The 23,634-nt window shown below is 40.6% G+C and overlaps 2 protein-coding genes across 2 annotated transcripts in view; one reads left to right on the forward strand and one right to left on the reverse strand.

Annotated features, from left to right (window-relative positions):
* The window catches only part of LOC121282392 (LHFPL tetraspan subfamily member 5 protein-like), a 125,041-nt gene extending 120,707 nt beyond the window's left edge, over positions 1–4,334 (forward strand). The window contains exon 3 of the mRNA XM_041196112.1: positions 4,204–4,334. Coding sequence (XP_041052046.1) covers positions 4,204–4,334 — 131 coding nt within the window. The remainder of the gene's footprint in view (positions 1–4,203) is intronic.
* A 14,675-nt stretch (positions 4,335–19,009) lies between these two features.
* The window catches only part of LOC121281847 (SRSF protein kinase 1-like), an 85,109-nt gene continuing 80,484 nt past the window's right edge, over positions 19,010–23,634 (reverse strand). Inside the window, exons 15-16 of the mRNA XM_041194899.1 lie at positions 22,833–22,925; positions 19,010–20,237 (exon numbers count right to left, since the gene is read on the reverse strand). Of these exons, the coding sequence (XP_041050833.1) occupies positions 20,053–20,237; positions 22,833–22,925 (278 nt within the window). The 3' untranslated portion in view covers positions 19,010–20,052. The remainder of the gene's footprint in view (positions 20,238–22,832; positions 22,926–23,634) is intronic.

The following is a 23,634-nucleotide window of genomic DNA, read 5'->3' on the forward strand; positions in this document are numbered from 1 at the left end:
TGATGATCTGCTCCTATCCTAACAACCCCCCCTCCACTTCTCCCCCCCCGCACTTCTCCCCCCACCCCACCACTTCTCCCCCGACCCCACCCCCCCCACTTCTCCACCCACCCCCACCCCCCTCCCCACCACCCTTAAACCAGCTTATATTTCCCTCCCCTTGTAAAGAAAGATCAGTTCTGTTTAAGGGTCATGAGGACTCGAAACATCAACTCTTTTCTTCTCCGCTGATGCTGCCAGACGTGCTGAGTTTTTCCAGGTAATTCTGTTTTTGTTTTGGACTTCCAGCATCCGCAGTTTTTTTGTCTTTAGCTTTACAGTAAAGATTGGAAGTAGCTATGTTGTCAGGGTCCTTTCTGGCAGAAATTGAACAACATTCAATCAAGAAAAGCGTATTAGGACCAGGGCTGCAAAAAAAAGAAAATTGGGTTTGTAGCTCAGAGAGATATGAGCTTCCAGTGTAATAACGTTTATACCATTCAGTAGAAGAATTGAAAGCACATGATGGGATATGGCTTTGGGTAAGTAAAAAGATAAAAAGTTTGCTACTAAAATAAATACTTTAGGAACTATTATAAATTATCTCTATTCGCACAATCCCAGGGGCTGTTGATGGCTACTAACCTCAAACTTTTACATAATTACCTTAGGGTCAACTTCAGTAGTTTATAAAAGATAGTTGAAAACACAAAACTCTGCGTGAGTCAGTATCAACAACAACTTGTAAATGTTCCAAGCTAACACTTGACCAAATAAATAGTACAAGTGTCAAGGGATATATTGTCATGACAATCATTTTTTCATGCATTCACAGCAGCCAACCTTCTGCCAAACTTTGGAGCCAACTTTAACATCAGTCAGCTCTCACTTGCCATTCAAAGTATGATGGTGTCAGCTGGGACTGATGCTCCCAATCTTGGTTTCTCGAAATCAGTGTTCAGATTTAAAACAGAAAATGATGGAAATACTCAATAGGTCTGGCAGCATCTATAGAGAGAGACGCACAAGAGTTAATTTTCAGGTCATGACCTTTTGAGAGGCACATCATAGGCTCGAAGATTTTTGAATGCTGCAGTGAAGACTTTGGAGGAGGTGAAGGGAAGGATACTGTGTATCAGCAGGGGGCCAGGTGTGCCCCCAGACAAACATTCAGAATGCAGTGGCAGCTGGTAGCCTTGGAGGTCAAGGAGTCAAACCAAGGACTTGGATGCAATGCCCCAAGAAGTTCAATGACCTCACGCGAGTGGTCAAGGTCAGCGAATGTATCTTCAAATGCAATATTGTACCAACTGCACCACTAGCTCAATTTGACACTGCTGAATTCACCACTGCCCCCTTCAATCACCTACCAACAATCTCTATCAGCCATGACTCATACCTCATATTCACAACTTCACCTCTCAGTCACAAACTTAGCACTGGTGCCAGCCTACCTCTCATAGTTTGCACACACTGCAACAGTTCAAGCAAGACAAACATCACCCAAAGTGCATGGCAATTTCACTGACTATACCCTCTCCATTGTAGGAAAAGATGGCGCACAACTGGAGGCAGCAGAACTAACTGGAGGGGAACAGACATACCTGCATGACTTAACACCATGAAGGAGGCAGTGCTGGCCATTATTGAAATACCCATTGATGAGGCGATGGCCAGCAGCGGGGTTAAAACCATTGAAGATGACGACATCCTCATATCTGATCTTCCTTCTCACATCCAATTTCCCATCCTCCTCACACCACAATCTTACCATTATACCTTTCTCCTTTCTTCAAAATGCAACTTGGTCAGGCAGCGGAGAAACAGCAAGACAACGGTAATGATGAAGGCACACCGTCACTTGATTGCACACACTCTGCCACCAGCTCAGATACTGATACTACACGTAATTTAGAGGATACCATTAGATGTGGGATTTGCATGTGGTTCGACACTGAGCACAGTGGCCTGCAGCCAGGTTAGTGGGTAAGAATAGATGTCAGCACACCAGAAGGGAGGTCGCACAGGTTCTGCTGCAGAGGGTTTAGTTGAACACCTTAATGGGGCAATCTACAGAAGAATGCTGATTTGCATGCACAACAAAGTGCTTGGTGCAATGGGATGCCTGATATCAATGTCAGGGAATGTGCAGTCGAGCATCAACTTTGCAAAGAGCTTAGAGCCCATCCTTCCCAGCACGGATTAGTGACCAACTCCATCCACACTTTTAGATCCAACCATGATGCAGCGCCTGAGGGCGGCTTCTATTACAGCACAAGTCTTGCCCTGCTGAGGTTGCATCAGGTGGCAGATTCCAGTGATGGTGTCTTTACTATAGCAGAGAAGTCTCATCCATTATTTGTCATTTAAGTTAAGATAGGAGAATTGCTCCACAGGCATCCTGGACAGATGTGGCCTCCTGCTGAATGCCCTTTTCTCCCTTCCATCTACCTCTCTCTTCCAGCAACTTGTTCTGCTCTACATGCTCTGCTCATTTTCTACCAGTATACACCTATCCAAGAGCAATTGATTTCTAAGACATCTTGAAGGCAACAAAGACTCCTACAGCAATGCAGAAGAACTACTGCCCATAGACCTTTGCAACTTTAAGCTATAGAAAACTAAACACTTGTAGACCTATAGCAACAGCCATAAGAAATCAACCGGCAACTAACCTGTAAGTAATTGATGATTCCTTTAAATAGTTTTGGCGGCGGGTCATTCCTACTTCTGAAAGCGTGTTCTGCAATGAGGGGTTAAGAGTGATGGTTGTTGAAGCATTCAATGTTACATGCTGATTAAAGCCATAATCTTCTTGCGGTGTTACATCCAGCAGCTGTTCACTGCATACACACTAATGTCCTCACCATTATGACATCCAGTGTGCTTCAACCCAGTATATGTGCACACGGTATGGACAGCATTTTGGACCTCTGCGGGCACTCTAAGCACCCAAAAAACAGACACAAAGAATCCAAATTTCTCCCCATATCTGTTTAGTTCTACTATTCAGGCAGCTCCTAGCAGCTGAAGTGCAGTATTGTAACTCCATCCACTGTGTATATCTGCAAAAAGGTTTCACATCTTTAGATTATATAAAATTACAAATAGGAGAGTTGACCACAAGTATTATACATCACAAAAAGTTAACATGCAGGTACATTAGATAATGGCCAACATTCCTTTACTAAAGGAAATGGAATATAAAAGTAGGGAAGTCATGCTACAACTGTTCAGAGCATTGGAGAGACCTCACCTATAGTACTGTATACAGTTTTCATCTCCTTACTTAAGGAAGAATATACTTCCATGGAAGCAGTTCAGGGAAGGTTCACTAGGCTGATTCCCAGGATAACAGCCTGCCTTATGAGGGAAGGTTGAGCCTATAATCATTGGATTTTAGAAAACGAGAGGGATAATATTGAAATAAGTTTGAAGGGGCTTGACAGGATCGATGCTGAGAGAACGTTTCCCCTTGTGGGGGAGTTTTGAACTGGGGATGCACTTTAAAAATAAGGGATATCCCATTTAAGACAGAGATAAGGAGGGATTTCTTCTTTCAGGGGGTTGTCTTTGGAATTCTCTTCCAGAGATCTCCACTTAGAGGCTGGGTAAATGAATATTCATGGCAGAGTTAGATTTTTGATCGACAAGGGAATCAAGGGTTATGGGGACGAGGGGTGCTGTGGAGGTGCAGGCAGGAATGTGAGTAAGGCCACAGTCAGGTCAGCTATTATCTTATTGAATGGCTGAGGAGACTCGATGGGCCGAATGGCCTACTCTTGCTCCTATTTCTTAAGATCTTATAATGGTGAAGCATGAAACCACTACTATTGCTTGCATTTTATAAGCTGTAATATAAGTTTTAACTGGTACAACAATGGGATCATAGAATGAAGGAAGATAGTTGAAGTTTATTTGATAAAAAGCATATTTTTATACAGTGGCAAACTAGAGATTTGCACATAATATGTACTACAAATAGAATAGCAAGCAGAAAAAAGCTCATCTCCATTCTTGACATGTTGTGAGCAACATTTTTTGATGTACAAATTATATGATTGGAGTTTGGGAGTTTATATGTTTTAGTCCAATTTCAAGAAGTTGCTAAAGCAGAAGTTAAGAGCATCTGTGGGGTGGCTTTTACTGATTAATCCCTTAAGACCAGGAAACTTAACTCTCAGCTTTATTCACTAATTTACCTCTTTCTAAATATGCATTTAGATTTACTGCTTAGTGGTGATAATTTCAAAACTAATGAAAATTATGAAAAATCAGTATCAGAGGCAAAAAGAAATGAAAACAGATTGAAGAGACAGATCGGTCCTAGACCATTTTGTACACCTGTTGGGTAAACTTTTTCAAAAATTGCCATATTAATGTGAATCCAGAAGCAAGTATAACAAGGGAAAGATAGTACAACATTTTGCTGGGGTCATAGAAAAACCTTTTCCCTATTACTAACTAAGGAGAATGACCATGATCAGCGGGACTTCCATTTGCTCTAGCTATGCCCTGCTGTTACTAGTCCAGTTTATTTATATTGGGGAAGGTGGCAACAACCACTTGTCACAGCAGAGTAAGCTCTGCATCAAAAAAGTTTTTTTTTTAAACTCGGGAATATTTAAATTTTTGTTGATGGGGCCTGTTCATACTGAGATGGAGAATCTGTGAAATGGATAAAAGCAAAATACTGCAAATGCCGGAAATCTGAAACAAAAACAGAAAATGCTAGAAAATCTCAGCAGGTCTAGCAGCATCTGTGGAGGGAGAAACAGAGTAAATGTTTCTGAAGGGTCATATGGACTTGAAGCGTTAAATCTGTGAAATGGATCTGTGTTCAGGCACAGGACTAACATTTCCACCACATGTACCTTTTTTTCAGACCGGACGAAGTTAGAGATAGAAACCACCTTGGCAATGGGCTTTGCTCTTTCCCCAGCAGGCTGAAATTTTCTATATCTATCGGGGAAAATTGACAGGTGAATGATAAAAACATGCACATGAGAAGCATAATCTTTGCTATTTTACCCCCTTCCATTTGCACTGTGAAACTTGGATACAGGGTCCGCCTATAAAGGCTCTGGCATCCAGTGTTCAGATGTTAGCAGATGTGGGACGGGAGGGAGGGGGAGGGGGGCTTGTAGAGGGGTGCTATTTTCCTTAACCACAGATCAAAGGGTCATTATTGAGATACAAAGTCTGAACCAGGGAGTGCAAGTTAGAATATTTGAATCAATGCCAAATCATGTACAGAAAGCAAAATAAAGGGAGGGAGTTAAAAATGGGATTGCGAGAGGAGACACAGAAACAATGGCCACGATTTTCAGTGCCCATTGGTGTCGGGCGTGTTTGGTGGCATGCGCGAACAACATGGCTCAATCAGATTCAAAATGGCGTGAAACTGATTCACGATCGTCCGCCGATAGCGGGCTGTTTTCTCCGCCATTGGACTCCGGGAACCTCATAGTAATACATCAGCGTATTATTAAGCCTGCCCACCGGAATCGTCCCCACCCCATAGCTGCTGGATCGTCTGCCCACATCGGCAGGAAAACACACTGGTGTAGAACACGTCTTGACAAGTGTGACATCCAGAAGTCGGGACTTAACCACCAGGGCCTTGTTCACATCGCGGACATCCGAGCAGAAGATGCTGGAGCCTGACAGCAACGGGATCCTGGAGGAACATCCATGGCACGCTGGGTGGATCCTCATGGACATGGCTCTACTGCAAAGTAGCTCACGGAAGTTGGAAAGTTACCGTTGATGCTCACAATGGATGATAGTTAAGGAGGGTCTAGGAACAGCTGGGAGAGGAAGAGGTGTCAGAAGGGGGTGAGGTTGGAACGGGGGCAATGAAGGTGTTGGCGGGGCGAAGGGGGAGACGAGCGGGCAACAGGGGAGATGAAGGGAACTGGGGAGGTAAGTGTAAGGGGGGCGGGTGGAAGGTGCAAGGGAAGAAATGTGGAGAGGGGAGGGTGTCCGGAGGGAGGAAGGGGTGCAGGGAGGGGAGGATGGGTGGAGGAAGAAGTGAGGCTGGAGGAAGAGGTAAGGCTGGAGAAAGGAGTGGGGAGAGGGGAGGAATGAAGGATGGCAGAAGGGATAAGGGTTGGGGGGGAGCGGGAGGAGAGGTGTGAAAGGGGGAACGGGTGTGCAGGTGGATGTGCACAGAAGGGGTCAGATAAATCCATATCCGCCTCCTGGGGTGCGAGCTGAGGGTGGGCAGGGTAGGGAGAAAGGGTGAGAATGACCGAGGGTAAAGTGAGGCTGTAGGGTGGGTTCGATGTTAGCGATAGAAGGAACAATGAGGGTAGTTGGTGGGGTCCCAGTGGCAGACACAGACCCTAGGGGTGGGAAGGTGGTGGTCGTCAGGGAGGTGAATGTGGATGGGGGTAGGGTTTTCAGGAAGGAAGGAAACGTGCACATTCACCTGGATATCCCTGAAGGAAAAGGGTTGTGGCTGGTAGGTCACGGAGGGGAGGCGGAAGGTGATGCTGGGAGGTTGGGGGTCAACTGCAATGGGGGAAAGGAAATGGGTGACCGGGGAGCGCAAAAAAAAACAAATACAGACGATGTTGTCCAAATCAAAAGTGAAGAGAGAGTTGTGGTGGGCGAGGTCAGGTGCTGTATGGGAGTATGATCAGTGGTTGGGCAAAGATGCAAGTCAGCTCAGATAGACAACTGGAAGCGAACCCCAGCAGGCAGCATTCAAAATGCTCAGGATATTGAGAAGAGTGTGAAATGAGAAGGATCTGTGTGCATGTGAGTGTGCTTGCCCAAGGCTCCGAAAAGCCCTGCCTCACACACACTTTTCCCTCCAGAATCACTCACTGACCAGCTGCTCCCTCTGCGGTGACAGAGGATGAGGGTGAAGGGTCACAGGCAAAGAAGACTTGAAGGAAGAGGATAGCCTCTGAGATTCCTTGGTGGATGACCCAGGGGTGTCCACTTTCACTCCTCCTCCCCTCAATTGCCCAAGGGCCCCAGCCCAACTCCTTGAGGGGAAGAAGCATCTGGAGGGGCGTCGGGGTGCCCCATTTCCCCACTCATGTTACAAATGCAAGAACTCACCCACGGTTACCATGATGGAGTGCAGATCTGCGCGCACCTCTGCATTCTGCTGGGCCAGAGTCTCCATGGCATCCACCATCCTCCCCATGGATACCTCCACGCGCGCACATGGGTACCACTACATCAGAGAGCAGGCAGGCGCACTCCTCCAGCTCGCATGCCACTCTGATGAGGGCTTCCAACAGCTCTGCTCAATGTTCCCACACCTTCTCCTGACTCTCCAGGATGAGCTGGAAGGCCAATTCCAGAGGCTCTTCATTTGGCTCAGACCTCTGAATGCCAGGGAGCTCAGCTGAACCTGCCTCCTCCTGCTGCAGACATGTGCCCATTCAGTAACCACCAGATTGTGAACCCGAGCGTGCTCTAGATCTCGGTACCACCAAGGTGTGTCTCTCTGCACTGGAGGGTGTGGGTAAGTGCACAGGTCGTCTGAGCTGCTTATTTGCACCTCTTCTTGGCTACAGATGAGGACATGGGCAAAGATGCAAGTCAGCTCAGATAGACAACTGGAAGTGAACCCCAGCAGGCAGCATTCAAAATGCTCAGGATATTGAGAAGAGTGTGAAATGAGAAGGATCTGTGTGCATGTGAGTGTGCTTGCCCAAGGCTCCGAAAAGCCCTGCCTCACACACACTTTTCCCTCCAGAATCACTCACTGACCAGCTGCTCCCTCTGCGGTGACAGAGGATGAGGGTGAAGGGTCACAGGCAAAGAAGACTTGGAGGAAGAGGATAGCCTCTGAGATTCCTTGCATCAGAGTGGCATGCGAGCTGGAGGAGTGCGCCTGCCTGCTCTCTGATGTAGTGGTACCCATGTGCACGCATGGAGGTATCCATGGGGAGGATGGTGGATGCCATGGAGACTCTGGCCCAGCAGAATGCAGAGGTGCGCGCAGATCTGCACTCCATCATGGTAACCGTGGGTGAGTTCTTGCATTTGTAACATGAGTGGGGAAATGGGGCACCCCGACGCCCCTCCAGATGCTTCTTCCCCTCAAGGAGCTGAGGGACTAGCTGGCTGAGGGTGTCTGTCCCTTGGCAGATCTCCATGTGAACCAACGTAGAGATCATTAGTGTAATGTAGAGTCAAAAGCAGGGGGCAGAGCATTCAGTTGCATTGAGGGAGGGATTGTGTGGTGTAGGATCCTTAGGTGGGTGTTCACTGCCAACCTCACTGTTGCCACAGGCGCGGCCCACAGCCTCATCAGTCAGCACGATGGCACGCCCCTCAAAAAGTGAATAAAGGGCATAATCTGGGCCATTCCACCCCTGGTCTGGGACCGCTCCCTGCTGACGTGAGCCAACTTCTCCTGCATGGGAGCAGATGGAGAGGGTGTGAGGGCACATGGCACTACATGGAATGTTTGTGCGGTGAGCAGAGTCATGGACAGGAATGAGGATGTGAGCTCCAGAGAATATGAGCAATGGAGATGTAAGGATGTGAGAGAGAGATAGTTAGTGTTGTTGTCCCTTGAGTTGTGAGATTCCTGTGGATGTGTGATGGGTTTGAGTGAGAGTTGAGTGTGATGAGAAGAGCGAGTTATCCTGGTGGAACAGGTGAGACCATTCATCATATAGTGACACTGGATGGCTGTCCTCTTTTGCAGGGCATTGGTGTCAACTACTGCTGCCACCAACTGCCATGCTGGATTGGTGATGCCGCTGCCCATCCTGCAGCCATAGTGGGGTAGAGGACATCACAGTGGGCTTCCATGGTGACCAAATGGCATTCCAGCAATGTGTCATTAAATCTGGGGGCTGCAGTCCTTTTGCCTTTCGTGGACATCTTCCCTGCAAGTAAAAATGGGCTGGGATGTTGGACCTTAAATATGGTGCCTGGGGTGAAGTGGCGAGCTGATTGTGTGGCAGGTGAATGAGAGCACACCCACCATGAAAACTGCATCTTTCCCGGGAATGCATAAGTAATGAGGCGGGTTTGGGCCAATACAGCTTGAAAACCTGCCATCGCAGCTGGTGGGTAAAACATGGTTTTACCCAGCCACTACTGCACTGAGTGCAAATCTGGGGCTATTCCACCCAATGTTTTAAAAATACACATTTTTCAATTTTTAAAAAAATCTCCAACATTAAAAACTGAATGAGACTCTATAGTTGCAGAAGTTAACTTTCATTGCCAGAGTTAGGAGTAATTAAAACATATCACAACATTAAAATTTCAGTTGCATTGAATAGACAAGCCTTAATCTTTTCTGGCATGTTTAGTGTGTAGCTCTATCACACAAATACCCCAACTTAACACCATTCCATGTATTTGAATCCTGGATTTTTTAGTTGCACGCTGGATTCATTTTAACAATGGTGATCACTGTTAACCTCATCATTACTTCTTTCACAAAATCTAGGCCAATGACTCAAATGCAGGTCTTACTCATAGTTCCCATCCACTCAGACAGCGAGTGCTGGTAATTTAGAACTCCCACACTAAATAGAAAATTAAAAAAGTGCATGTGGGAATGGAAGAAATTTTGGATTGGTTCTGGGATGGGGATCCACTATGGCTGTCAGATTAAAGGTCAGTTCTGGAAAAGTGACCAGGAACCCAAAACCCATAACAAAAACAGAATTACCTGGAAAAACTCTGCAGGTCTGGCAGCATCGGCGGAGAAGAAAAGAGTTGACGTTTCGAGTCCTCATGACCCTTCGACAGAACCAGTTCTGTCGAAGGGTCATGAGGACTCGAAACGTCAACTCTTCTTCTCCGCCGATGCTGCCAGACCTGCAGAGTTTTTCCAGGTAATTCTGTTTTTGTTTTGGATTTCCAGCATTCGCAGTTTTTTGTTTTTAACCCAAAACCCATGCCTTACTTTCTCTGTCAACACCACTTTGACCTAAGTAGTTCCAGAATTTTCTATTTTCAATTTAGATAGAAAAGCACAGCTCAGAAGGAATTGGCCTGTGCCTGTGAAGACTCTTTGAAGCTATTCAATTTTAGTTCTATGCTCCTTTCCCATAGCCATGCAAATTTCTTCAAGTATATATACAACTGCCCTTTTGAAGGTTACTATTAAATCTGCTTCACTACTATTTCAATCAGTGCATTTTGGATTGTCGCTCACTACGTAAAAAAACTCAACCTCATCGCGGCTTTTTTGCCAATTACCTTAAATTTCTGTGTTCTGTTCAAAATATATAGAAGCTTTCATGTGGATCTTCAGCTATTGGCTTCCCACAGATCTCCAAGAGCAGCAGGCAGCTGAAGATGCAGCTGTCAGATTTTAAGATGGATGGCCAAGGCAGCCTGCATTTCCTTCGATCTTAGTACCTATGGTCAATCACAAAGTGTTGTGCCACCTAAAATGTGAAAGTGTGACATCAAGCATTTCATTATGTTAAGAATTTTGCATATTACGATAAATCTCAATATGACAATTACATTACAGATGTGCTGTGACCAATTCTGCGCACACATAATGGTCTTGATTCAGAGAAAGACCAAGTACACAAGTGCAGCACAATTGTAGAAAAGTGATGCTCTGCTCCCAAAAACTAAATTTGTAATATAAAAGGGCCTTTTAATTTTATTAATGTTGTCCTGGAGCTAAGGCTTCACTATGTTTTTATGGAAATTATATTCATATCATGGCTAATTAAAGTTAAAAAAAATACCAGACAAGGGCTTTAAAATGACCGAAGCCATCGTTGGCTATGACTCAAACAAAAGGGAACTTCCTGGCATTCAGAACAACTGCCACCTCGTTATCTGTAAAGAAGCACTAATGGCCCTTGTGATTGCAGATATCAAATCCAAGCAAGTTCTACAAAGTCCATTTGCATTTCTAGGGCCAGACCTGGCCAACAGAGACAAACAGTGTGCAAGGACAAAGGACCCTGAGAAATCTTTTAAAATTATTAATGATTGAACCATGAACTATCAAGAATCCAAATAAAGTAATATGCATCCCTCATCCAAACCAAAGTGGAGATGTGGGAGACATATCACATGACGCCCCCCCCACCCCCCAAAATAAAACTTCCACCAGTTGCAACAACCAGTTACCGTCTTGCTGGAGCTGCAAAGCTCAAACTGTCATCTTCCATCAAACAAAACAGCAGCTCAGAACAAGGGTTTGGTCTGGGTCAATGTCCGGCCCCCATCTACACTGTTTCCACTGGAACTTCTATACCATACCAGCACTTACAAGACTATGTGCCCTCCCATCACTCAAGTCATCTCTACTGGAAAAATGAAATATCCAGCATTAGTCTTCAACTAGTTTACTTGGTGAAAGAATACACCATTGGACTTTTGATTCTGGACTCTGGGACTCACGTGAAACAATATTTTATCTCTACTCTTCGCCCTGTACCCTTTTCTTTCTCTAGCCCTCTTTTATTGTAAGAATGTACTGGGATGCTACATAGCAACACCCCTCCCCCCAACCTGACATTTGTGTGCTAACAAATAAACTAACCCCCTGATTTTAGCCCATCATGAGTTTGCTGTGGGATTATTATTAAAAATCGGATCACACCAAAATTGAGAGGTGGGAAAAATACCTCACCACTCAAAAGGGAGATTAAAATTTAAACAAGTTTCTGTTTCTGGACACGTGGAGAGGGGAGAAATTCAGGCTGTTTAAATTAAACCCCCTCCTATCTGTAATAACGTGCTAACATAAATTAAGCAGCAATAAAGACTCAGAATAGTTTATAAAAGGGAGATAAAAAGTTACTTCAGGCAAAACTGAAGTTTTTTTTTTAATTTATTCCTTCACAGGGCTTATTTTATGCATGTGGTTTTATGTTAATTTTAGAAATTCTACTATACAAGTCAGGTCACAAAGTCAATTACTCATTTATATGGTAATCAGCTCCAAACACCTTTTTGATTTTATTTCCTGTATTGCAGATGTGGACAATGCCTAATAAAGACATCAACATTTGTATCAATTATGGTAAGTCAACTATAAAGTCCACACAGCTATATTTGGAACAGAAAATGGTATTCTGGCAGTGTTGGTAGTTTGAAACAGGATTAAATTTTCTTTTAGGAGCTATAATATCGAGCAAAATATTCTAGATATCAGATTTAAACCAATGTGTGTGAAGCTTTTTCTCTCATTTCAGATCACACCAGTCTTAGTTCATTGGTAAATGGGTATTGCAGCATTTTGAAATGAGGCCCTATATTAAAATATTTTTCACAGCTGTATTCTTTTGTTTACTTCCAGAGCTGTTCAGCATGCTTGTGATATTGGATCAAAGAAGCTTCAGTATTCTCCTTAGCAGGTGAATTATGTTGCAGATTCCTGAAAGGAATGGTTAATACAGCAGTTTGTACCTCATTCTGTGGAACTGCATTCAAGTTGTAATAGTCAAAATTATGAAATGTGATTTACTTTGATTCATTCATTGGAGGCCAATGCTACAGGGCCATAAATCAGAGGATGAATGTGTTACAAGGTTTTAATTCCTGCCACTGTGTTGATACAAATGAACCTCATTAGGAAGAACACTTGCATTATCATCTTAAGTCCAAACACAGTGAAGTATCATGGTTCTGTACTGTGTGTATACTGTATTGAATGTATGTATCTTAAACTTTGACAAATAGCTGCTATTCATCTATGATGTCTTAATTCTTATGATAAAAAAAACTAGTTAAGACTGAATGTTTCAACGCACAAGCAATGTTTTAATTAGATGTGAAGTATTGATGTATGCTTCAAATTGTCACAAGTGAAAAGATCTCATTTTACACCATTTTTGAACAAAGATTTTAAAGCTGTTTTAATAGGAATAAGGGATTGGCTCTTTCTAATCCGTTTGTAGTGGGTGGCAAAATTAGTTTTAATTAGAATAAGCTATGCGTTACTCCCCTGCCCAACACCTTTCAAAGACAAAAGCTTACCGATGACGCCTGTTAAGTTCAAATGAGATTTGTTGAAGCAGCAAGTCAAATACCTCTGTCCGCAGGATGCCAATTTGGATTGGCAGCCTGAAATCTAATGTCTGCTGGCATAATAAATTTAACTTTTAAAGGCAAGCTTTAACTTAAAAGCATATTTAAAATATTTCCTATCTAGATCTTGGCTTTAGAAAAATTACTTAAAAATCCCAAGACGTGATGCGAGTTAGGCAAGTATTAGTACTGAGTTCTTTTTAACCACAGAATTACAGAAATCTTGCTGTGTATGGAAATGGATAGCTACAGCTTCACAGAGCTGGTCCTCCTGCAAAAATGGTGTTCTATCCATTTACAAATGGGCTATGATAGTCCATTATAACTTGTAATGATTTATAATCTCAGAACACTACTGCTGAAATAATATGGAACAATGCTGCTTGTAGTCAGGTGTCCATAGTGGAACAACCCACCAGAGAAACAAAATAAACTAAGTTTGTAGTCTATTGTATAGAACAATTTTATTGCTTCGTAATGCCTTAGAATTAAGACAATATTTATAAACCAAGAGCATTGCTTTCATGTTTTGATATTTTGACCACCTCACATGACAATTCCTCACAATATACCAGACTGTTATATTAGCTTGTTTAGCATACAGATTTGTTTGCACTTTAGTGATTAGACCGCCACCACAAAATGGACACAGGTAAACAGCTTGGAAGTTGATGCATTCACACTTATTTCGCTTAACACAAATGTTTCTTTCTAGAAAGATCCCTATTCCCAACACAGCAGTTGTGCCAGAAACCTAAACCAAAATTTGGCACTAATTGCACTGTTCTAGTATCTTATACTGGAATATGCAGCAATTTACAATAAGCACTGTAGCATTCTTAAAAGCTTTGGAATTTCACACAATCTCATACAGGAGGCTAAGGACTAACCCACAAGAAAGATGCAACTCCAAAACTCAACAGTATCAAAAAAAAAACTTATATGTAATTCTATTGTCCCCCTAAGATAGTCTCTTACCAATCACTATCTTGTCATATTTTGGGCACACATTGAATCAAAATTTTGTTGCAAAATTATATAAAAATATGACAAGAAAATCAGACCATTTCAGCAAGTTGTTTTTATTCAAAAATGTTTTAAACTTATTTTTAAAGAGACATGTGTAACTAAAACACAAAATTCTTTTATAAAGAAGTGCCAGAACAAATAACATTTTTAAAAATACAGCTTTCGGGGGAGCGTGTCAGAGAATGTATATTACGGCTCCTATTTTTTTTATCTATCCTGAAATCCTTGTTCCAAAATGGAAAATGTTAAATCATCTTGGTAGTAACACAAACACTACATCAAGCCTTAGTTGCTAAAATTCAACACAAGATTCAGACAAGGAGACCGTCCTGTAATTTATTCAAAAATATATAAAAATGCAAAAGCTTTAGAAATAAAGTGTACAAACCTTGCTACAATTTGAAATAATGTTGGTAATATATTTGCTATGCATTAACAATTGCGTATTGCACAGCTCCACAACCATCCAAACCTTATTTAGATATGTGTGGATTTGATATCAATTCGGGTTCAGTCATCATGCCAATAGCAGCATTAGATTTGTTTGTACAGGGTGTCTAGTGTGTGTCCATGTGTCTGTGCGTGCATGCGTTTGCGTGTGTATTAACCCTGAACCAAACTCCAGAGAGTTCCATTCTACAGTAGAGTATCGAATGGTGTCAAATAAAACCACATGCTACATGTTAGTTTCTGATTTCAGAGATGAGCATTAATTTTACACTCTTGTGGTTTAAACCAAACTTCAAAAAATCAGTTTATTCTATTAATTCAACATCAAAAACAACTTAAAGTAGCAAGAATAAAGCTCCCAAAGTTCAGTCCAGTTCTATTTTAGATCCTGCAGGAGGGCAGATTGTTGGTTATTTTCTGATTGAAATAAGACACATCAGGAAATATTCATAAGGCCAAGTCATTTGATTCAATTGTACCCAACACTAATCTATTAGCAAGTAGAATAATTTGTAGCCATAGAAAATCATGTATGTTGAATAATACACAATACCAGTCGCTGTATTAAATATTATACCTGACCATCTTTCACCATTTCTGAAACTATTTTATATCGAACTGTTAAATTGCTGGAGGAACAGCTTAACAACATCCAATAGGGACAAAAAAAATCATGTGTTCAGCTGCTGTTCACCATTTTTCTTCCTCTTACCCGTTTTTTGGGAGCAGCCCAAAGAACTAAAACAAATTCAACTCAACTGCAGTACACAGATAGAGTAAGTAATGATCCTGGGATAGGAATACTTTTTTTTAATTACTGAAGTGTTCTTGAATAGCATTCTCCCTCTCTTGTGCCAAGACATTTACACTCCACTCCCAATTTCAGTCCATACTTCCAACGCAGATTTAAAATCTCTCAGCCCAGTAGAAAAGGTACACCTGCTGAAGCCTAGGCTGGAGTCAGGCAGGAGAGTTTCTATTTAAATAACACTGGAAGAGCAATGTGGAATGAAAACAGTGGAACTGAAGGGATGTCATATTCACGCAGCACTGCTGCTGGGTTTGCAGCTTTGTAGAAATTGCTCCTGAAGGGAATTAGCCATGAAGAAAATCTGAGCAAGATATAACCCAGGTACAAGAAAATCAGCCTTTTAGCCACAAGGAGACACAAATTCCTGGTCTTGTATGCAAATATACATTGTTAGGTCTTTGGCAAGTGAATTTAATGGATTTTATTAGAGCAGTTTATGAAAATCTAAGGAATTAACAATTATTAGAATTATGATAACTACTCATTGTAATATTTTTCTCTCTAAATATCAGAGAGAGAGATATGGGATAGTGAATACCACTCAAGGCTATGGTAAAAGCCAAACCTTTCATCTTCACCAATACTGGCCAATTATGTTACCAGCTGTTATGTAACACTATTAAGCAAATCCAAATGGTTTCAAGCAATGACGGAAAATACTGGAAACACTCATCAGATCTGGAAGCATCTGTGGAAACGGTTAAACCTTTTAGATTGACAATTCCCAAATTTCAGGCATGCATTGTGGCTGGCCTAAAGCCTGAAACCCAAAGAAATTGCAACTTAAGTTTTCAAATTTTGAACGTGAAAATTTTAATGGACAATTAAATGTGAAGCAGTTTTTGGTCAAAAAAATTACTGGTGAATTTAAGCAATGAAAAGTCTGCCTCCTGCATCATTGTTGTCCACAAAATGTTAATGAAATTCTAAATTAAAATAACCATTCTAGCCAATCATAGTGAATTCCAAAATATGACAGGTAACTAATACAGAGTTTTGCTGAGTAAAGCGTTTATCTTTTTACAAAAGTCTTATTTCACAGGAAAGTTGATTATTTTCCAGTCAGTTTTCCAACGCGTTTAGCACTCAACACAAATCAAAGTCACATGGTCAGGGGATAGAAGTCCTTCAGAAGTAAGGGTAACTCCCTTTCTTGGTTAAGACCAGAGATAATTCAATGCATCTAATTCTCACTTAATAGTACAGGTGTAAAAAATGTTAATATACTTAATAAAGCAAATCACAAAATCTAAGACTGCAAGCAACATAATTAATTTGAGTTTAAGATGTTGATTGTGGAAGGAAGGGTTAACAAAACACCAAGGGAAAATGCCACTTATTTTGGAACGAGATACAGGATCTTTCCAGTACCACTAAAAGGTTTTGATCCTCTGCTCAACAGCTTGTACAAAGGGTAGAACCTCCAATAATGCAGCACTTCCTCAGTCCTGCACCAAGGCACCAGCTGAGATTACATGCTTAAATCATAAAACGGATCTTAAACCAACTTCTGACTCAGGCAAGGGTGCCACTGAGTCAGAGTTCTAATCAGTGATCTTGGTCACAAAAATTTAAATTATATCCACGTGGGTCATGGTCTTTTTAAAAAAAATTACTTCAAGGGATATGGGTATTACTGGCAAGGTCACCATTTGTTGTCCATCCCTAATTGACCTTGATCTGAGGCTTGCTCTGCCATTTCAGGAAACATTTAAGAGTCATCCCCATTGCTGTGGATTTGGAAGGGCATGCAAGAACCGACTTCCTTTCCTAAAATGACATTACTGAACCAGATGGGTTTTTACAACAACTGATGATAGTTTCATGGTCACCATTAGTGAAGCTAGCTTTCAATTCCAGATTTCTTTATTATTAATTGAATTGAAATTCCATCATCTGCCACGGTGGGATTTGAACCAATGTGCTCAGGACATTAGTGTGTGTCTCTGGATTACTAGTCCAGTGACATTATCATTACGCCACTGACTCTGCATGCACACATGAAGTTTATCTCCTCAGTCTGTTCATACCAGCATTTTCAGGAAAGTTTACCAAGTTACTGTTCATTAGTGTACATCAGTTATCAAGAAGACAGTCCTGTACTCAAATTTTAAAACTGGACTTGAGGCCAAATAAAGAAATCTGATCCCCAAAGCTGCAAAGAGATGTGAGATACAAATGAAACCGCAAGGTTTTTAAGCCATAGGAAACATTAGTACAGCATCACTGTTGAATAAAATACAAGTGTACACTGTCATGCAAAAGGTGTACTATTAGTATTGAAGCCAAAGTCACGAGTTACTGATCTAGAAGCATGTTAAGAAACAAACATCCATTTATTTCTCCCATGTTCCTTCCTTCACCCATGATACAGGCAAACCAATTAAGTTGCATTAGAAAAATAATGAAAAATTTCATAACTTTATTCCCTTTTTTTTTGCTCCTTGTAAGTTTTAGTTCACACAATTTTGCAATTTTAATATATGGAATCCTGCAGAGAAGAGTATGGATCTGGTTGAACTATTTTTCATTTCCTCTCAGCTCTGCAACATTCTTCTTTCCCGTGTTTTCTGTACTTAAACTCAAAGATTAAAAAATGAAAATGTAAGTGTGTTTGCTGGTGTTGGAATTCCATCTGTCAATGGTCATTTTAAGTCACAAGGTTCCAGTTTTCCCTAGTGGAACCACGATGTGCATCATGCATGATACAGCTACCAGTAAACACATTTGTGACCGCCAGTTTTCTTGAACTTTAATTTTATGATGGCTGGAAAGTGAAGGGATATTACAGATTAACATATCCCTCAAGCCTTAAAGATGCAGAATATTGGTTGAACCATTTGTAGCATTGCTATTGATGTGATTAGTTGTGTCATTGTTAAATCTTCCAGAAGGGTCTATGGTGAAGTCCATTCTACAACAACTCATAGATGCATCTGTTCTTTTGGTGGGAGAGGGTGAAAGAAGAAGAACTGAGAATTGCACCTGATCTGTTTATTTCAAAATTTTACACAATTGGGTTCTTATTGTAAGGAGGAATTTGTAAGGGACCTACAAAATGGGACTGGTGCACAATTTCAAATTTCGATTGATCACTGTGGCACTTTACATAAGAAGTGCATTTCCAAAAAAGAGAAAAAAATAAACCGATCACTGCACCCTATAAATGTTGCTGGGATCATATATATACACAAAGAATCTTTATCAGGATATCTAACAGGCAATTAATAAAGCAGTTCCAACCAGTATAGAACAGAGATGTTAAAGATTTTGATATACCATTTTCAAGCCCGTTTCAAAAGGCAGTGAAAGAAACCATACCCAACACTGCCCTGCAGTATAAGACAATGTGGCACTGATTCCTGCACTTATTTCCTGTACTTTAGGTTTGCTAACTATTCATTAAAAACACAACCTGGCCAAATGTTATCGGAAGCAAATAAAAGTTCAGCTAGCTGCTTTGGTCAAATGTGATTAATTCAAATGTTCCACAGGATATTTTTCAACTGGAAAAAAAGATCAGCATCTTTTCTGCAGACTTTGGATATAGCACTAGCTAAAAACAGATAGTAGTGTCATCTTAAATTAAACACCTTTAGCTTATAATGTGTGTCTTAAAAGGCAAATTTTCACTGGAAGTGTTTGGTTGTCATTTCTTCTGGCACTGGTGAGGATCTCTTCCTCCAAAAATAGAGAAAATACTTTACAAACGCAACTTCCTTTCATGTACAATATTCACGTAAGTTGTATGCAAAAAGTTCACTTTATTTTTTTGAAATATAGTCTGTTTAGGTAAACAAGCCACATTGCAATGCAGTAGAACACGACCAAATTAATGATTAATTCCAGTTGGTTTTCCTGGACTATGCAGTGAAGCAAATTTTAAAAACATTTTCTGGACAGATGTTACACAAAACACAAAATGGGGAACCTTCATTAGAAAACAGTAATATTTAAATACAATGTTATAATTTCTAAGATCTGCAGTAAATGTAAACACAGAAGGGACAAATGGAAAGGATCAATTTCCTACTATATATCTTATAGCTCTTCCAATAATAAACTCGAGATTTCAAGTACTAATAAGTACTTTGGAACTTCAACAGTCACTGACAGAATGCTTCTTCTAAAGTGCTGTTCCAGGAATGGCAGTTGGGAAGCTGGTAAGTATGAACATATCTTAAACATTCAACTACATGAGTTACTCAGCCATCAACCTACCTACAGAAAACATGGTCAGGAGGCCAAGTGCACAGCCTAGGTCTTAAGCAGGCTAACTTGAAAGCATGCAGACTGGCCACAAGTCATTCCAAAGCAAAAGCAGTTAATTTACTAGATACCTTAATCTCCAATTCAATGGTCAATATCCTATGTGTAAAACACAGATAGCTATCTCTTTGGTACGAGTATAAGGTAAGATTTCACATGGTCTCTCGTGTCATATGCTGATACTTGTAGATTTTACAGTTCCTTGGCAAAAGACATTAAATTTTGAACTACTCATTTATACTCGCACTCATCATATATGTTATGAACAGCACAACTGGTGAATGTAGACTAAATTAGTGTTCATTAGCAGCTAACAATCTGCAGCTATTAATGACTATGCATATTCCTCTGTAATCCAAACCCCCTGCATAATCCCTTTTCCTGTATATATTTTTTTCAACTAAATGTGTAAAATCTGCCTAAAGATTGGAGTAGCCTGTACAGATATATTTGTACCTGTAAGACAATGAACCAGGTGCTGCACTAGTTTAAGGAAAGAACAAATATGAATTTGGTTGCTATGAGTTAAGCCAAGGGTGTCTGAGGCACTCTGCTGCAGTGGCTCGCTTCTCTGGTATCAGTTCCAGCATTGGTAACAGGAACTCTGTAAACGTAGCAGCTTCCTCCTGCAGCCATTCATACTTTTCCACCAGCACTTCATAGAGTCCCCAGGGTTTCAGTTTTGTGATGTGCCTCAGCTCACCTAAAGAGATAAACACCTTGGTGAGCATTTTAAACATTTCAGAATGACAAGCTAAATTACAAAAGACTGTTAACCGAGTTGTCATTTTCTATACTGTCAAACTCCCTCCATCTGGCTGTACAAGCACAGCTTAGGTTACACTGGGTCTGGGGCCACAGAGCTCTTCAATGTTGTCAGTATAACAATGGCACAAAAACAGAAGAACTGTGCTCTGAGATGACACTGGCTGTGCCAGGTTTCCCTTCCGTCACTGGAGATAGAACATTTCAATGTCATCTATAAGAAAGTTACTGTAAATTAGTCTAGATGGGAAAGGCACATCTTAACTCTCACATCAATCCACAAGACTTTAGTCCCTTCAGGCCTCAACTGTCCCTTAAATTATTCCTCTACTGTTCCATCTTGGACTCTAGCTCATGTGTTGATCATATTGTGTATTGATTTCAGTCCTAAACTTATCTTGTACTTTGAATCCATATTCCTCAGCCCTAGATTTGCAATTTAATTTGAAGTAATGATCTAGATTTACCAATCCATTCTTAGTGGTCTCATCTCTCTATATTACCAACTGGATGCATCCTTTTGAGACTAATAAGTTCATGCTTCATCATTCAGTCCTTGTTATTCAGACCCTCAATACTAGGGATCAGCCTTATCATTATTCTTTGCACCGGGCCAGCACACGAATATCACCCTTGTATTTTGGGAACCAGCAGAAACACTATTCATGGTATAGCCCAACTGGGGCGATGCACAGTTAAGATTATAACTTCTTCTGACTGGTGTGCCATTTTGCAATTTTCTACTGACTTCTGAGTGCTGCTCTGCATTTTCTGGACCAATTAAGAAGCCTAGACTAGTAAGATTCCTAGCTATTTCAATATGCATGGAATATGTCTCGCCCATTTTTCTTCCTATGCATAGCACTTTTATACTTACCTATGATAAATTTCATCTCCCAATACAGTGCCCACATATAGATGCAATACATTTAGATTTCCTAAGGACTTTTAATGAAGTACCACAGACTAGTGACTGAAGTCAGAGCATCTAGAGTCAGGGTACAAGTAGCAGAATGGATAATAAGCTGGCTGCAAAACAGAACAGTAAATTAAGGGTAGGTATTCAAGCTAGCAAAGGTTGGGAAGAGGTGGGAAATAATTTTAAAAGATTAAAAAAAAACATTGGCTTGTTTCACGAGGCTTTGAATGTCACCTGTTTCAAGTATTTGAATGTTGCTGGGATCACTTATCAGTTTTTGTAAAAATGGACTTGGACTCAATTTGTGGGCAGTGAATTGGGAATTCGTCACTACTGAGAAAGATTGTGATAAATGAACTTGCGGAATGGGCGTTAATGGGCAAATTAATTCCTATACAACTAATGGGCTAATTTCCAGAGGTGCCTAGCATAGATGCATTTAGCAAAATGCTATACACACATGGGAGAAATGAATGGAAGGTTATGCTGATATGTTGGATGAATAAGGGTGGGAGGAGGCTCATGCAGAGAGCATAAACACCACATGACATTTTTATACTGCAAATTCTGTTATAGATCTTACCTAATTCATTCTGTAATTTCTAAGCCACTTCAATTCCACTGCCCCTCCTAGACTGGCAACATCTGAAAATGTGACCAATCTGAGTAGGCCTTACGTAATTATATCATAGACATAAATTAACAGTCATGGTCCCAATATCAAACTTTGGGGCATGACGCTCAACATCCTCCAAACTCCCTCTGCACAACTTATAAGTCTCATTAAACTGATAGTAAAATTTAAAAACATTTTTGAAATTGTTTAAGGTAGCTTAGCTTGCTGCACTATACACTCAACAATCCATAGCAACGTGTGACAATTTAGGCTACACAATGTTGGAAGTAGGGGAGAAGTGGAAAAGGTCTACAATGCGTAACCTTCTACTTTTATTTAGTAACAGATCTACAGCAAGACCAGTGCTGCTTCAATTGAAAGCAAATCAAATTATGAAGTTTGGATACATAACTCATTTTTCAAAATTTTGCTTCAAGTTAATAGTTTTATTTAATAGAGCTGCAATTAAAAATCATGCAAAGTTAGGCCATTATAATCTGAATTTACCTTTGAGGTTAGATACCATGTAACACTTCACAAGTGTGAATTATGTACAATTATACTGGAAATATTACACACGTAGTTGTTTTCATTACTATTCAATAGGTAGTAAATTGCAGAAGCCCTAAGCTCCATCATGCAACTAAGATCTTGGTAGCTCAATTGATCTACATGATCAACATAATTTCATGGGCCAACACAATGTATGCAACAGTTAAAAACTACCAACACTTTACCACACTGAAAAAATCATGGCTCATTAGCAGCATTGAATAAAATTGAACATATTGAAACCTTGTAAGGAGCACAGCAGCTATAATAGTATTTAATAATTACTGTAAATTAAAAAGAGATTCCTTAATCATGACTTGGGTTGAGTTACTGAATTATCTGCCATTACATTTTTATAACATGCATACAAACATCGTAGTCCCTCAAATTCACGGCAAGTTAAAAATATTAAAAAAACCTTACCCATACGTTCTTGGACACTTTACCTTTTTTGGTGAAAAATTCCTTGGAATATTTTCCTGCGAGAATAAGCTTCCGAGGCATTTTCCCCAGCAGTTCAATAATCAAAGCAATGTGATCTGCATAGAGGAATGTTTACAAAAACAAAGCAACAGTTTTAGCAATACAATGCACCCACTGCATTACATACATACTGCCCAGGCAATCTGGGGTAAATTCATTTACAGTTTTTCAAACAAAATTAGTATGTTACATCCTTAAACATGGAGTTTTATGGTATTAAAAAAATTGCTATCCCATCATATTAAACTTGCAACATTTCCCAAGAACGAAAAAAAAAGTCAATTAAGTCTATGTGGTTCTACTGGAAGGGGGAAAAGGTGTGCCAGATTTTCCGTGTGCCATTCATGCATTTCACTCATACAAAGCCCTTTTAAGTAGGCGAGTAAAGGTATTTGAGTCAGGTTTATAGTGGAATGACCTATATTGGATAAATGTTAGCTCAATTACTAGACAAAAAACTGCAAGGATCTCACAATGCTTTTAGGAATTTCTATAGTAGGCCAAGATGACCTATATTAATAGGTTTGACTTTAGTATGCAAAGAAATTGTTAATTTTACCATGGGGTCAGGTGACTTTAAATTCTTAACCCGAAGAATTTCTCCCAAGATGACAGAGCGCAGCTGGTTCCAATATAAAAGGGAACTAAATGGTATGTATGTGTGACAATTAACATGACATTATTGAATAGGCAATGCAGGCAAGTGATCAGGTGAATATTGAAATTCTTGAGCAATAAAAAACACCACTATTACAGACATTCAAT

Source organism: Carcharodon carcharias, chromosome 9 (genome assembly GCF_017639515.1).
Source record: "Carcharodon carcharias isolate sCarCar2 chromosome 9, sCarCar2.pri, whole genome shotgun sequence".
NCBI lineage: Eukaryota > Metazoa > Chordata > Chondrichthyes > Lamniformes > Lamnidae > Carcharodon > Carcharodon carcharias.